Source organism: Lasiosphaeria miniovina (genome assembly GCF_030549165.1).
Source record: "Lasiosphaeria miniovina strain SMH2392-1A chromosome Unknown B0T26scaffold_4, whole genome shotgun sequence".
Taxonomy (NCBI): Eukaryota; Fungi; Ascomycota; class Sordariomycetes; order Sordariales; family Lasiosphaeriaceae; genus Lasiosphaeria; species Lasiosphaeria miniovina.
Genome location: NW_026848223.1, coordinates 5934807 through 5948428, shown reverse-complemented (window position 1 = coordinate 5948428; position 13622 = coordinate 5934807). Strand labels below are relative to the sequence as shown.

The 13622-nt window shown below is 55.2% G+C and overlaps 3 protein-coding genes across 3 annotated transcripts; 1 reads left to right on the top strand and 2 right to left on the bottom strand.

Annotated features, from left to right (window-relative positions):
* Window positions 1-1188: 1188 nt before the first annotated feature.
* On the bottom strand, window positions 1189-2121 carry B0T26DRAFT_752465 (uncharacterized protein; the record flags this gene model as incomplete). The annotated part of the gene is made up of 1 exon (XM_060445528.1): window positions 1189-2121. One exon carries the CDS (start codon window positions 2119-2121, stop codon window positions 1189-1191), a length of 933 nt encoding a protein of 310 aa, XP_060297350.1.
* A 2994-nt stretch (window positions 2122-5115) lies between these two features.
* B0T26DRAFT_872721 (uncharacterized protein) lies at window positions 5116-7175 on the bottom strand (the record flags this gene model as incomplete). Its single annotated transcript, XM_060447971.1, has 4 exons — window positions 6127-7175; window positions 5888-6094; window positions 5472-5801; window positions 5116-5427 (listed from the first exon to the last, which is right to left on the bottom strand). Exons 1-4 carry the CDS (start codon window positions 6712-6714, stop codon window positions 5116-5118), a joined length of 1437 nt encoding a protein of 478 aa, XP_060297349.1. The 5' UTR covers window positions 6715-7175.
* Window positions 7176-7305: 130 nt separating this feature from the next.
* On the top strand, window positions 7306-7852 carry B0T26DRAFT_752463 (uncharacterized protein; the record flags this gene model as incomplete). Its single annotated transcript, XM_060445527.1, has 2 exons — window positions 7306-7539; window positions 7820-7852. 2 exons carry the CDS (start codon window positions 7306-7308, stop codon window positions 7850-7852), a joined length of 267 nt encoding a protein of 88 aa, XP_060297348.1.
* Between the last annotated feature and the right edge of the window lie 5770 nt (window positions 7853-13622).

Here is a 13622-nt window from a genome sequence, read left to right as displayed (position 1 = left end):
GCGCCGGCGGCCGGCAGCAGTCGCCCCTCGTCGCGAGCGACGGGGGCCAGGCGTTGCGTGCTGTGCTGGTCGCCCTCGCGGCCGACCTCGAGCACATGCGGCGCGAGCTCGGATACGGCGTGCTGGAGCAGGCGCTGCTCCTCGATCTGGAGGAGGGGGGGCTGGCTGCCCCGGAGGGAGCCGCGGGTGAGGAGGGGCGTGTTGGGGTCGCCGCAGAACTGTTCGAGTTCATGGAGCACTTGCTCTGGGTGCAGGCGGCCGTGGACCAGCTAACGGATTTGCCGCCTGATGAGCTCCTATGCGTTGTCTTGGCCTTGGGCCAGTTTTTTGCACGCCGTGCTGGCCGCGCCACGTGCCGCGCCGAGGGTATGTTAATTCCCTCTTCTCTGTTATTCTCCCTCACGACACCGTGTTATCGCTGTCACATACCTGGGGTACATTTAATATGCTTTTCGATACGTTGTTAATGCCTCATCTCATGTTTAGCCCGGCCGTTCGACTATGACCGCCGCCGGGACGGCGGCGGCGGCGGCGGCATGATGCTGGTCTGTTAAGCGGCCGATAATTTCTTTTGAAAAGGGGAAGATGGCTGTAAAAGGGGAAGACGGCTGTGGAAGGGGAAGATTTCTGTGGAAGGAGAAGATGGCTGTGGAAGGGGAAGATGGCTGTGGAAGGCTGGGAAGGGGAAGATGGCTGTGGAAGGCTTGGGATGATTGTCTACGGACATGACTCCCTTGCCGGTCCCTCCGCAAGAGGGGGGAGGGCGGCGAAGTCGGACCCTGCACCTCCACGCGGTGCCGCCTGGGAACCTGGTCATGTCAGCATGGCCAGAGCCAGCGCAGAGACGCAAAACACGGATTTGGTTGACAGTCATGATACCGGAACGTTATGACCTGAAGAAGGATCCTTCCGTCCTTTTCGGTACATATCTATAGTTCGAGTATCTACAATCCAAAGACATCAAATCCCGGGTAGGCCTGGGCTTCTCATCAAGTTCTAACTATCCCGATCACTCGATGGCCACTCCACTGTCCCACGACTCAGAGACGTCGTCCTTCTGGGCAACCAACCGCACCGAAACTCCATTAAATCAAAACCCATCTATTATTACACAACCCCATCGAGTCTGAGAACTGCAGGAGGGAGTCAGCTTCCACCCCCCCTGCAAAGGGTAACCGGCACCCATGCTCACACCCAATCCTCGCGGTAGTCACCCTCCACTGCTAGGAGATGATTCTTTAGCTCCTGTTCCAACTCCTCGGCTTCGACTGAGTTGCTATACTGGCATAACAGGTACGGCAAGCGCCCGCGCTGGCCGCCGCGACGCACACCTTCCAGTGTGTGTTGGGCTGATTTTCGTGCCAGCTTCTCGGCGGTGGCAGGGTCGACGGAGCTAGAGTAATAGTGAACGCCGGATAAATTCTCTGCCGAGTCTGTCTCGCTGTTTTCATCCTTGTCGTCGCCGTCGTTGCAACGGTAGAAGACGACTTTTGGCATCTTAAAGTATGTGCTGCGGTCCAGCCTCGAGAAGGCGAAGCGGCACGGGTCGGTTGGGCAGTCGCCCTTGCTAACCGACAGATAGCTGGCCACGTCCAGGCTCGACGCGGCGATATGAGGAACCGGCTTTGCCCCGTTGGGCAGGTGCTGTGTGAGGCGTGCAGTGGACGACGCCTTTGGGGTGGACTCGTCATCGTCGTCGTCATTGACGAACTCGCTCGAGTCTTCGATGTTCGCTTCCCCCATGGGGGAGGCGAGCTCGCTGTCGTCCATCGACTGCGGGTCTCTAGGCGTCAAACCCCCAAATATCGAGTACTTGCCCGTCTCCTCCCCGTTTTCTTCCTCTTCGCCTTGCTCTGTGCTTGGCGAATTCGGAGGGCTTGCTGTCGCCTCGTCTGCATCGGCGCAATGGTCGGGGTGGGGCGTGTCGAGACTCCGGTTCCGCGCCTGCTCGGTGCTTGGCGATTTCTTCGGGCAGAGATATAGACCAAGGTCTTCTCTATCGCTTTCGTCATCCTCGTCGTCGAGGGGGAAATTATCCTTCACCCAGTCCGCCCAGGAGGTGGTTTGTGGGGCGGAGACGGTGTTGTCCTTCGAGTTGAAGCAGGTGCTACCGGAGGCCATCTCGAATAGTTGAGAGAAGAACGATGAAAGGATTGATTGGTTACAAAGGTCCGATGTGATGACGAACGACTTTGGTGGTCGAGGATGACAAGTGTGGTTGATTGTCGACAAACGGTGGCGTGGAGAGTGAATGTGCAATCGCGTCGCGTAACAAGAGAGCTACGATAAGCCACTATGTGCTTGCTTGTGGTGATAATGGATAGCGATGTTGAAAGGAGTGTGCAAAATCGACGGCCCCGGTCGCAATTGAAGCTTGCTGTGAGGAAGAAAAAGAGGTTGCTGAGAGCGTCGCTGCGGAAATCGACGGAGGAAGAACGAGGAAGAGTGCCGTAAATAAATAGGTACGTGTAAAGGTAAGATTTCATTGCAGGTGTTCAGCTACGGTAGAATTGCAAAGTACTAAACCACCTGCGTGGCTGGGACATTTGATTTGTTCTGTGAACAGCACCGTCGTTGTTGATGTGTTTCGCTGTTCATGGATAGCACCAGTGTATCCGCGGTTGCCAAGCGAGGCTGTTGTTTCGGACGAAGGAGCAGGGTGAACACCCAGGAAACCCGTGCAGCTGCACTGTTTACGTTTTGGAGGCTCCTGGGAAAATCAATTTCCGTCTTGGTATCCTGCACCTGTACCGAAGCAGGCCACAGGAGGGAGCCTGTCGCCGGTAAAATCATGTATCGATACCGCGGAGCTAGGGCAGCCAAGGTACTTCCTAGACTTTCCTAGACTCCAGCACGACGGCTTGGACTCTCCTTTTCCCCGTGCTTGCGCGATAAGAGATACGGCCCCACAACAGGGACCAACATCACTCGGTGCACACCTGCGAGTACTTACCTAAATTATTTCGCGAGACCCTTTCTGCCAAAACTTTATCCTTTTAGCACCACCACAATTCCTCACTCTCCGCCCTCTGATTTCAAACGTCGTCCTATTCTTCCCTTCCAGCTTTGGCACCCTTAGGACCTGCACGTTCACACTCTCACCTGTCTATTCTACTGTGAGCTGCACGCGGTAGTTGCCTCGCGCTCCGCTGGGTCGACAAAGAGAACAGTAGGCTCTAGCTCTCCTCACCTCCACTGTCGCATCGTCTCACACATTCGTCAGTTCTTTAACGACGATCGATTTCACAATTTGCTCCGTGGCCAATTTGCTTCTCGAACCCTGCCTCTTTCTTCACGAGACGTTCCACCGCCTGCCAAGTGTACACTCGCGGTCCATCGCGGCTGCGGCCCAAACGGGGAGATTCCGAGAAAGAAGCGGAGGCGTAGAAGACAGAGAGAGGATTTAATTCTTGAGGACAACACTCAGCTCGATGAAATCACCACTGGACTGTGGGTTCGCCAAGCAACGGATTGAGGTAAGATTCTAGGCCATTATGGAAGTTCTACCAGACACAAGAATGATTGACTAATTACATATCTGCAGATACATCATGGGCAGCATGACATCCTTGGCATTTGCAACTCCTCAGATTTCACATGGTGTGGCCATTATTTTCAAGCAAAGGGGACTTTTCTATCTCAAATCCCTGTTTGGTACAAGGAGGGAATTCTTAAGAACGCACTCGCCATCGTTCAAGCCCAGCGAGGCAGGGCGAAGCGTACGTGCTGACGGCTGGCTTGTCATCATCTCTCATCCAGGTACGTCGATGAGAACACCAATGACTATTCAAGCTAGATATACTAACAGAAAAATAAGTGGCTTCGACAAATGTTCCCTCATCGATAGCGACCACCTATAGAATTTCTCCCTTTGGAATTGGTTGGAACATACGGCACAAAGATCTTCTCGCTACGACCAAAAGACAGCACCGAGTGAGTCTTTTCCGCCACTCGCTATTTTACAAGCTTTGAGATCAGCAAGCATACCACAGATCTAGACTTGGGTCATCGGCCAGCTCGCCGGTTGTACTTTCACCAACTCTCCCTCCTCTCGCTCAGGGTGGCAATCTTTTGGGAGCACCAGCAACCCGGCGGCAGACGGCTTCTTTCCTCTCCTCTCGGCTGCCTTCCGTCACCGGTCGGGCCAGATACTGGACTGGAGACCACAGCGCGTGGGTTGAAACATACCCACCGTCAAGGTATGTTTTGTTAGTTGTCCAGGTTTACAGGAGGAGCCTAGCTAACCAACGGCACACAGGTAGAAGTTGCTGCTGCGTCAGCTGAGCTGATTCCTCAGCCAAAACCTCTCAATAGCCCGTCGCCTGTCCCAGCTGCGACCGGTGTTCACGAGTAGGTGCCGTGGGATGGGTGTGTTTGGGCATAGTGTCACGGCACGGCCGAACCATGGTCCGTGGTACCGCGACCATGCCCTAGCTGCAAGCCCCATTCGGTTTAGCAAGTCTCTGGTAGAGGCGGAGGGGATATAACACGGGGATAATTGGACGAGTGGCAGCCCGCCGGGCCCTTCTGGTTTCGCAGGAGTGGAGGGTGCGAGTTGTTGTAGGACATGGGGGAGAAGGTGGGATTTTTGTATTGTTATCTTAATAACGAATTAATTGTCAAATCAATTCATATCTGATGGAGGACGGATATCTTTCAACGACCATCCTGTCTTAACAGTCACTCGATTCGTACTCGATTCGACATCATCCTGAGCTTTAGCTCGTTGATATGTGGATTGATCAGAACGGCTTCACAAATTAAAAATCCAGTGGTCTTCCACTACGAAGGAAACTCATGCGGCCTCCAAGATCGCAATCATGTTTTTTGTAGATCCGCAAACGAACAAATAGTTCCTCAATGTCATGCATTATGTCGAACCCTGCCACGAACTCGGGCTTGTCGGGCTCTATTTCTCGTCTACCAATATATCCTCGACGCACACGCCAAAATCTGAAATTCAAGTTCATCAACCGCTCTCGGTTCCAAAACCCCATTCTGCTCAAGCCTCATAACTACGAGACTCCTTTTCCGCACAAGGTCAACCTCCACCCCCAAACCTGATAATTACGAGACCCTTTCCGCACAAGGTCAACCTCCACCCCCATCAAATCTTCAAAGCCCCTGCGTTGGCGGCCTGCACAGCCACGCGCCCATCCCATCCAGCGCACACAGCGCCGCCATATCATCCGCCCGCAGCGCGAACAAGACCTCCCAATCCGCACCGCCCTGCGACCCGCCGGCGCGCGGCATGAGGTTCATGGCGCCGTTATTCGCAGAATACGGCTTGCGCACGAACGCCGGCGTCCCCTCGGGTCCCGTCCCAGGAATGCCGTACGCCAAGCCAGCGCCGAAGCCCAGCCACATGGACGCGTCGAGCCCCGTGTGCGCGCGGTCGATGGCGCGGCGCCGTAGCACGACGTGGCGCTCTCGGAGTTGGCGGCTGCCGCGTCCGTCGACAGCGCCGCCACGGCGAGGTAGCGCGCCAGGGCCGTGTTGTTGTCGCCGTCGAGCGCGGAGATGGCCTGCCGGATGCGCCACGCCGCGTTAGCGTAGTGCGCGTGCGTCGCGGCCTTGGCGAACGCGGTTCGTGGTCGAGGTTCGCTGGTAGTTGGTGCTGCTGCTGCTGGTGCTGCTGCTGCTGGTGCTAGTGCTGCCGCTGCCGCTGCCGCTGCCGCTGCTGGCGGTGCTGCTGCTGCTGGCGGTGGCAGGGCGATGTCGACGAGGTCTCTGACAGAAGCGCTCGCGAGCACCCGCACCCACATGTTGCCCATGTAGTCGTCGGGAATGTCGCCGGGCACCTTGCGGCGGATGTTGACGGCGGTGGCGAAGCGGGTCGTTGTTGTCGTGTCGAGCCGGTGCAGCCGCGCGCGTGACGTGCACCCACGCCCATGCCGCAGAGCAGGTCCGGGATGGTGACGAAGAGGCCGGGGTTGTAGAGATAGCTGCGCAGGTGCGCGACGGCCTGGGCGTGCAGGGCGCGGACGGTGGGTGCCGCGAGCGTGAGGATGCGGCCCTCGGCGGGCGGCGCGGTCGGGGAGGGCTTGTTGACGGGCCGGCGGAGGTCGAAGTCGTATTCGGGCATGGCGCGGCACTGATGTCGGTGATCTGGGCCAGGCTGTTGACGGTCTGCGTGAAGGCGGCTCTGTGGGAGCGCATGCTGCTCAGGGAGGAGCCGTCGACGCGGGCTTGGGGTTTGGTGCTGGCGAAGTACTCGAGGAACTGGGCGGCTGCGGTGCCGTCCACGAATCCGTGGTGGAACGCGAAGCCGAGGAGCAGGCCGCCGTTGATAAACGAGATCTTCAGAGTGACGGGTCTCAAGTTCTCCTTCGGTATCAAACACAGCAGCTCTTGTTCGAATGCCGATGGAGGGCAGCCGTGCTCCAGGAGGTCCTGGAAGCTCCACTGAAACTGGTCAGGCGACGAACGGAGATTTTGCCTCTCGAGTGCCAGTCCCCATGCGACATAAACATCCCCACCGTCTACCGAGTAAGCGAGCCCGGTTGTGCTGAACTTGTTGTTGCCGACTAGGTAGCCGGCAAGAAAGGGCCAGCGGCGGAAAGTCTGTCTCAGTCGCTCGTACACATGGTTCATAGCATTCGTCTCGTGTCCTGTGCCAGAAAAGGGGAAGCCGAGGATCAAGGTAATGTAGCCCTGGGGAGCTGTGTGGTCGAGTGCGGTCAGGGGCATCGCTTTCAAGACGGGCTCCGTCATGCTGGGCAGACTACAGCTGGTGAGTTTGTCTATCGTTGATGCGTTCTTGCGCTTGGTTGTGTAGGATATGGCTGGGGTATAGTCGATCCGTAGTCGACAGCTTGCTTCTCCTGGCAAGCTAGTTACTCGGGGAAGAAAAAGATTGATAAATAGCAGGGCGAAGGACACTGGTTCATTCAGAAGGTTTTGAAGGACACCTGTCCATTCAGAAGGTTTGGCTTGTTGCGGAATAGAATGGCTGTGTGCTATTTATTAGCGTCTTTGGAGTGGCGAGCCAGGCCGAGACAACAAACTGTTTCGACCACTCCGCTGAACAGCACCGCAAACGAGCCACGCAGCACCACCTGGGGCTACCTAAAAACTCAGAGATGAATGGGCTGTACGAACTACAACATATCAAATAAATAATAGCAGAAGTAGCAGCAGCCGTTATCTCGAAAAACCATGTAACCAGTTATAGCAGCCTGAGTCGTTCGCCTATAAAATTCTTTCACCTCTGACATTTCGTCGTCTTGAATGGAGTACTCGGCCTTGGTTAGTGCTTGGGTGTTTGTTTTACCGCGTTTGTAAGTTGAGGGCAAGAAAGTCATCATGAGAAATATTGCGTGGCTCAAGGACACGGTGCCGTCGGACAGGCTCGTGTTTGTCGATGGCGAGGACGGCTGGGGCCCGCTGTGTCGCGCGCTCGGCAAGGACGTGCCGCGCGGCGTGCCGTTTCCGAGGATTAATGATGGCGAGGCCATTGAGCGGTTGTCTAAGGAGATGGCGCTGCAGGGACTAGTGCGCTGGGCGTGGATTCTGGCTGCGCTCGCGGCGGTCGTGGCGGTGTTTTGGGTTCTGTGACGGAAGGTGCTGTGGTTAGGCGGTTAGGAGGCCAGTTGAGAATGAAAGGGGTTGTCTCATGTAATTACCTAGTGTGTGAGCCAAAGGTGCTCGGGCCTACTTTGTCCCTGTTTGGAACTTCAGACTGCTGCAGGCTATGGTCCCAATGCTGTGTCCAGGCGGGCGTGGTGCTAGTTATCAGACGGCAGACTCGTTCAAAGGCAAGCTGCCAAGCAGTGCGTGACTGCAGGCTGCCAAGCAGTGCGTGACTGACTGCAAGCAGCGCCGCTTTGTCGTCATTTCCGCCTGGTTGTAATAGATGTGGGCTACGGCGCACGCCCATGTTTGGCTCGTCTTTGGCAATGCCATCTGTTCCGCCAGCCGCAACGTCTTGCCCAAGGGGTCAGCCGATCGAAATTGGACGTGAAACATAGGGAAGCTGAAGAAGGAGAGCGATCGGCGAGCGATCGGCGAGGGATCGGCGAGCCCTCGGCATCGAACACGCGAGACCAGTTGGTCGAGCCCTTCAAAACAATGGCACTAAACCCTCTCATCAGAGACCCAAGCCACAAAAGCGTCGCGATTCCTGGCAAAAGAATGCTTGAGCTTGGCTTGGTGGCACGGACTGTAGCACAACCTGCTAGCAGGCCTCTTCCTATTCTGAACGTAGAAACAGAGATTTATTCACCAAAGCCCCTCCCCCGAGTCGCCGCCTCCAAGGCCCAATCTTTCGTCCTTTTCTTATTACAGAGTCAGAGTTTCCCGCCTGCTCTTTAGGGCTGTTATTTGTTGTGCTCAATGCAGACATCAAGTCTGACTTCCCGGGTGTGCTATTCTCCTCGGCCGAGACCTCTCGCATCTCGAGCTTGGCAGTTATGATCGTTATTGCGCCACGGCTTTTTACCAGACCTTTGTGAAAAGATGTATGTAAATCATCAGCTCAATGTACTCTGGAGCAAATTTTGTGTAGTAATTAGCAAAGGCGGAGGTGTCTCGGGTGAGGTGTCCATCACCTGCTTATATATGTTTCTCGAGTTCGAAGTATGGAGAGAAACGAGTCCCAAAGTAACGGCGATCTCTGGTGATGTGGTATATCGTGAAATAGCAAGGGCTTGCGGTTGTGAGGCTTGTAATGCCAGAAAATATTCTCTTCGATTTTGGGCCTGGCTAGGGAGTCTGTCCAAGCTCTCGCCGGGAGCGTCCAAGCTCTCGCCGGGAGCAGCAACAATTCCCTCGGGCTCCTCGTGCTCGCTCGTCTCGCTTTCATTTCTAGGCCTTCCCCCGCTGCATCGGCACCGTTTGTACTCTTGATCCATGCCCAGCGGACCACGCTCGCTGCTCGACAGTATTACCCTCGCTTCATGACCATGGGGAAGTGTTTTTGATTGGTATCTGCTGGTATGGGGGTGAACTTGGAGTTCCGATTCTGCCCCACCATATCGTGTGTTCTTTGGTCGGAGGTTATGATTGGGGAGCGAAAGACTGAGGAGCGAAAGACTGAGGAGATGGCGTCGGCCGTCCAAGTCTTGTCCTGGCGATCGGTGCTTTCTGTAGTAAGCTCAAGTTAGCTTCTGTGCCATGGCCGAGACTGGAAGTGGTGTGACGGGCAGTGACAGGATGGCTTGCCTCGTGGAAATTGTGGAATGGGGCCGCTTTGGGCTGTTGGGGTAAAATCGTCTCGACTTCTCGTTCGGTGATTCGCGGGTTGCGTTTCCTCGTTCGGTGATCGCGGGCTGCGTTTCTTAGTCGCTATGACAATCTGGATGAGGTTCTGCCGTGGTCACTATTACAATGGAAATGTTGGTTCAAGGTTCAAAATGGCCTCCACAATGGCACCCGATCCGCGTTTGGGCGCGTCTGAAAGGTGCGCAGGAGATTGAAATTAATTTAGCGTCCAACCCAAGCTCGAGCCACAGCGCCTCGCCTCTATGGCGCTTTCTCGCCTGGTCCGTTTGGTGGAGTTCTGGCCTGGAAATAACAATCTGGATGAGGTTATATATTCGAGATATCGTCCTAAACTAGCACTACTTCCAAAGATAGGGCGGGTTGATCTATGGTGCTCGTAAATTTTCATTAAAATTGAAGGTTTCACTAGAGGCAGAATGTAGCGCCCCATATACCGTACGAATGATGGAAACCACCCAATGTTCCAATGTAGAAGACGACGTAGCCAAGCTGGGGGAAAATAAATGTACGGAGATGGTAGAAGGACGAGGTAGTCATGGAAAGAAGACGAGTTTGAGCTCGTATCGCGGCCGACCCAGGCACTGCCGCGTGGCCGCCGACTCAGGCACTGCCGCTGTCTACAAATGCGCATCCAGCAGGGTGTCAAGTCACCAAGGCCAGCGACAAAAGAGCTGCCAGCGATAAGAGCTGCCAGGTGATCCGACGCGAGACTCGCCAGGCCTGGAGCTGCTACGTCCTGTATGTCTAGCTAGATCCTTTCGAAAGTAGTACGAATAGAGAATGCCGCTTTGCAGTGCTGGAGCGTGCCTGAACTCTAGACACGCCTCCTGCCTCGCCCTTGGGCAGGCGCGCGCGTCAACCGGACAACTCGCAGTGCCCAAAACCGAGACAGAAGGCGCTGGTACTCACAGCTTCCAGCATACACATGAACACGAACGCGAGCGCAGCCAAGGCAAATCCAACAGCAAACCAGTTTTCTTCTCTACACCACGACTCGGAAGCCATGATTACAGTGAAAAAAAATTTCAAATGCTCTCTTTGATAGCGTGTCATCCTTAGTGCAGGGGCCATGCTAATCTTCTCTGTATTGTTTCATTGTGACCAAATGCCCGAAGGCTGAAGAAAAAAAGAAAAGGAAGGAGAGTTGAGCGGAGGGGTGGCAGCTCCTTTTATAAAGAACCAGGCTGGTCCGTGTACGGCTGCAAAAATTGAGGGTTCCACACCAGGAGCAAGGGGTGGGTCACCCGCGAGAGGAGGAGGGCGGCCAGGCGGCCAGGGCGAAGACGTCATCCTTCCTTTTTCCCTTCTACGCCCTGCCGTGCCTTCCATGTCGGGCGTGCCTTGACTACGGTGCCGCACCCTGCCGCCCCTGCCTGTCCCAGGCGTTGTGTCCTGCGAGCAGCTATGGCAGCAGTTCCGAGATGTTGTTTATAGATACTGTTGACACGCCTCAGACTCGGTGATTGTCATCCCCACAGCCGTGTTTCGCTCTGGCATTGAAGCCGTCGTAGTAAGACCGAAGAAGTCTTATTTGTGAATGTCTATTTAGAAAGCCCTGATCACTTCGCCCTCCACTTCGCCCTCCTAGCGCTCCCTCCACCGTGACCAGGTGCTGGCTGGCCTCGAAAGACCCAAGCATTCCGTGCCTCAGCCACGATTATATTCTGATTTCACGCGTAGCCACGATTGTATTCTGTTTTCACGCGCCGAGCCACGATTTTAGCCCTTGTATTCGTTTGGCCGTCCTGTATGTGTTTCCTGTCTGCTGCACGTGCCTGGACATGGCAATCTTGATTTGCAACGATTCGACGTTCCGGAGAAGAGGGTCACTCGAGCGACGGGAGGAAGCTCACTCGAGCGACGGGAACAGGCTCGTTTTCAGAGGCACGAAAGGTTTGGTAACTACACATGGAGAACTGACGTGTTAGCTAGCTTCAGGCAAGCAAGAGAAGGTTTGCGTTCGCACACCTCGCGTTGGCAGCCTACCTGGAGCGCCTTAGAGAATGGGGCGGGTTAAAATAGGTTTAGCTCGCAAAGGTGTCCGTTAAGAAATGACGTTCGGCGCCTGGCAAAGGGTACGAGGTCCTTGACGTGATCTGGTAGCGGTAAAGAGGCAGCAGTTTGCGGATGTCTTCAGGAGACGGCTCTCCTACAAGCGGCCGCTAGTGTTCATTTTTGAGTTCGAGATGGCAGCATCGCGACGCGTTGTAAACAAGGCTAGACGCCCGCTACTTCGGCTGGTGGGATGTTTGCCTTGGACGGAACTGAAGCACTGAAGCACTGGATAAAAATGCCACCATAGTGCCAGCAGGTGCAGTCGCTCGTCACGGCAACGCGGTAATTATTGGTTCCAGTCCCTTGCCGATGTCAATGCATTTTCTATTGCCAGGGATCTGGCCTGCCATAAGAGAAAAAGCGCGACGAAGACAACAAGCTTCGCGATGCTACAGAACTGCACTGCCAACACCGCCGCGATTCTACCAACATCGGGAGAAAGACACCAGAGAAAACAGCAGCGCAGCACCGTACATACATCAGATCCATCCATCGCTCCTAGCAACACCACGTGGGACGGCAGCAGACAAGTCACGTCGAGGAGAGCAGCAGCAACAACAACAACAACAACAACAACAACAACAACAACAACAGCAACAACAGAGCGAACAGGTAGATGACTACAACACCAAGCCCAAAAGAAAGTTTCTTCTTCGTAGCCTCGCTGAAGCGAAGCACACAATGAAAAAAAGATTGAGATGGGGGGTTATCAAAAATTAAAGCCTCTGGCCCCCGTAGAGAACCAGCCACGGGATCGCAACCGCGGAGTGCAATGCAGGCGATTCCCGCGTCCCACACAGGTCATCTTGAGCACCCGGTGGACGACTTGGAGTTATGAGGAAAGAAAAGAGGAAAGAAAAGAGGAAAGAAAGAGGAAAGAAAGAGGAAAGAAAGAGGAAAGAAGAGCGAGTGTCAGACCAAAGCGGCGTTTAAATGCACAACCAGATGGGTCCGTGCACCGCTGCAATTCTTGGGGGCCTCTTGAAGGGCCCGGTGGAAGCTACGGGCAGGCTGGGGGGCGTGTAGGGGGCGTGTAGGAGGGCTGCGAGGGGAGGGGGGTGTAGGGAAGGTTGCGAGGGGAGAGGGGGGTGTTCGGGAGACAATGGGCGTGTGGGTGGGCTCCCACACCACCCCGGTACAGCCCACCGCCGGGCACAGCTTTGATTCTTCCATTCTTCCTCCTTCATCAGACCCTCTCGTCAGCCGGTAGCGGTGAGCCGCCCGAGGGCTATATGTGATGTCGGTCTAGACGATAGAGGTGAGCATATTCGGCACCCTACTCTGCATTTTCTTTTTATGGTATTTGATCGCCGCGCTCCCAACATCATGGTTTCCACGACGACCCAACCTCCTCTCGCAAGTCGTTGCCCTCCTCGTTCTTCACTCAACCGCCTGTGCTGGTTACTCTTTCCAGCCCTGCCTATCTTGTCCCCCTCTGACCACTCTACATCGCAGTTCGTTTCCGACCATTCCTCGCCCCTCATGTTCGCCGTTCCACCTTCCTCTTGACATTCATTTTTGAAAACGGTGGGGTGTGCAGGAGCGATCGGAGAACCGTGATCTTTCTAGACCGCTTCATCCTCGTCGCGTCTACTGCCACTGTCATCAACCTAGCCAAGTGGTACCATGCCATTGTTTGCCGCTTTGAGGAAACAGCCCCGCGGTCTAACATGTTCCAGCCGAGATTTGCGTGGGCGGCGACAGGCCGTCTCTTTGTCCTCGCGGCTTAGCTTGCCTCGCCGAGACCTTGCCTCCTCGTCTGCTCTCCGCACGAGATCGAGACTGAGCAGGCTTGAACGCTCCAAGCCGAGAAAGCCAAGATGGAGAGGCCCGTCGTTTAGATTGACCCTTTTAAACCAACTAGCATGACTAAAAGAGAGGTAGTAGCTAATGGTTTGGGCTTAGGCTGATTCCGCAACCATGCGGCTCTGAAGACTGGCACAGGCCTAGTGGACGGCGCGACCAGCAACGCCAGGAAAAGAAGAACAACGAACATGACGAGATGATAGTCATGTATAGTAAGATATACCCCAACCCCCAAATAAACGTACTAATAGTCGGCCTCTGTGCTAATGAAAACCTCAATCCAAAGCTAGTGGCCTGGGTCTCGGGCAGCTTGTCGTAGACTACCGCGACCTCAATCGCAACCTGGACCCATGCCTCCTCTGTGACGGAGTCGCCCGCCAGGAAGCAGAGAGACGTGCCTTAAAGGACAGCTGTGATATCACGTAGAGACCTGAACTCTCGAACCGATATGGATAGCCGCGATGGCGGTGGTACACCGCCGCCGGAGGGACACGGAGGTTTGTACATCATCTCTATTGGGATAACGAGACTTCCTCGGT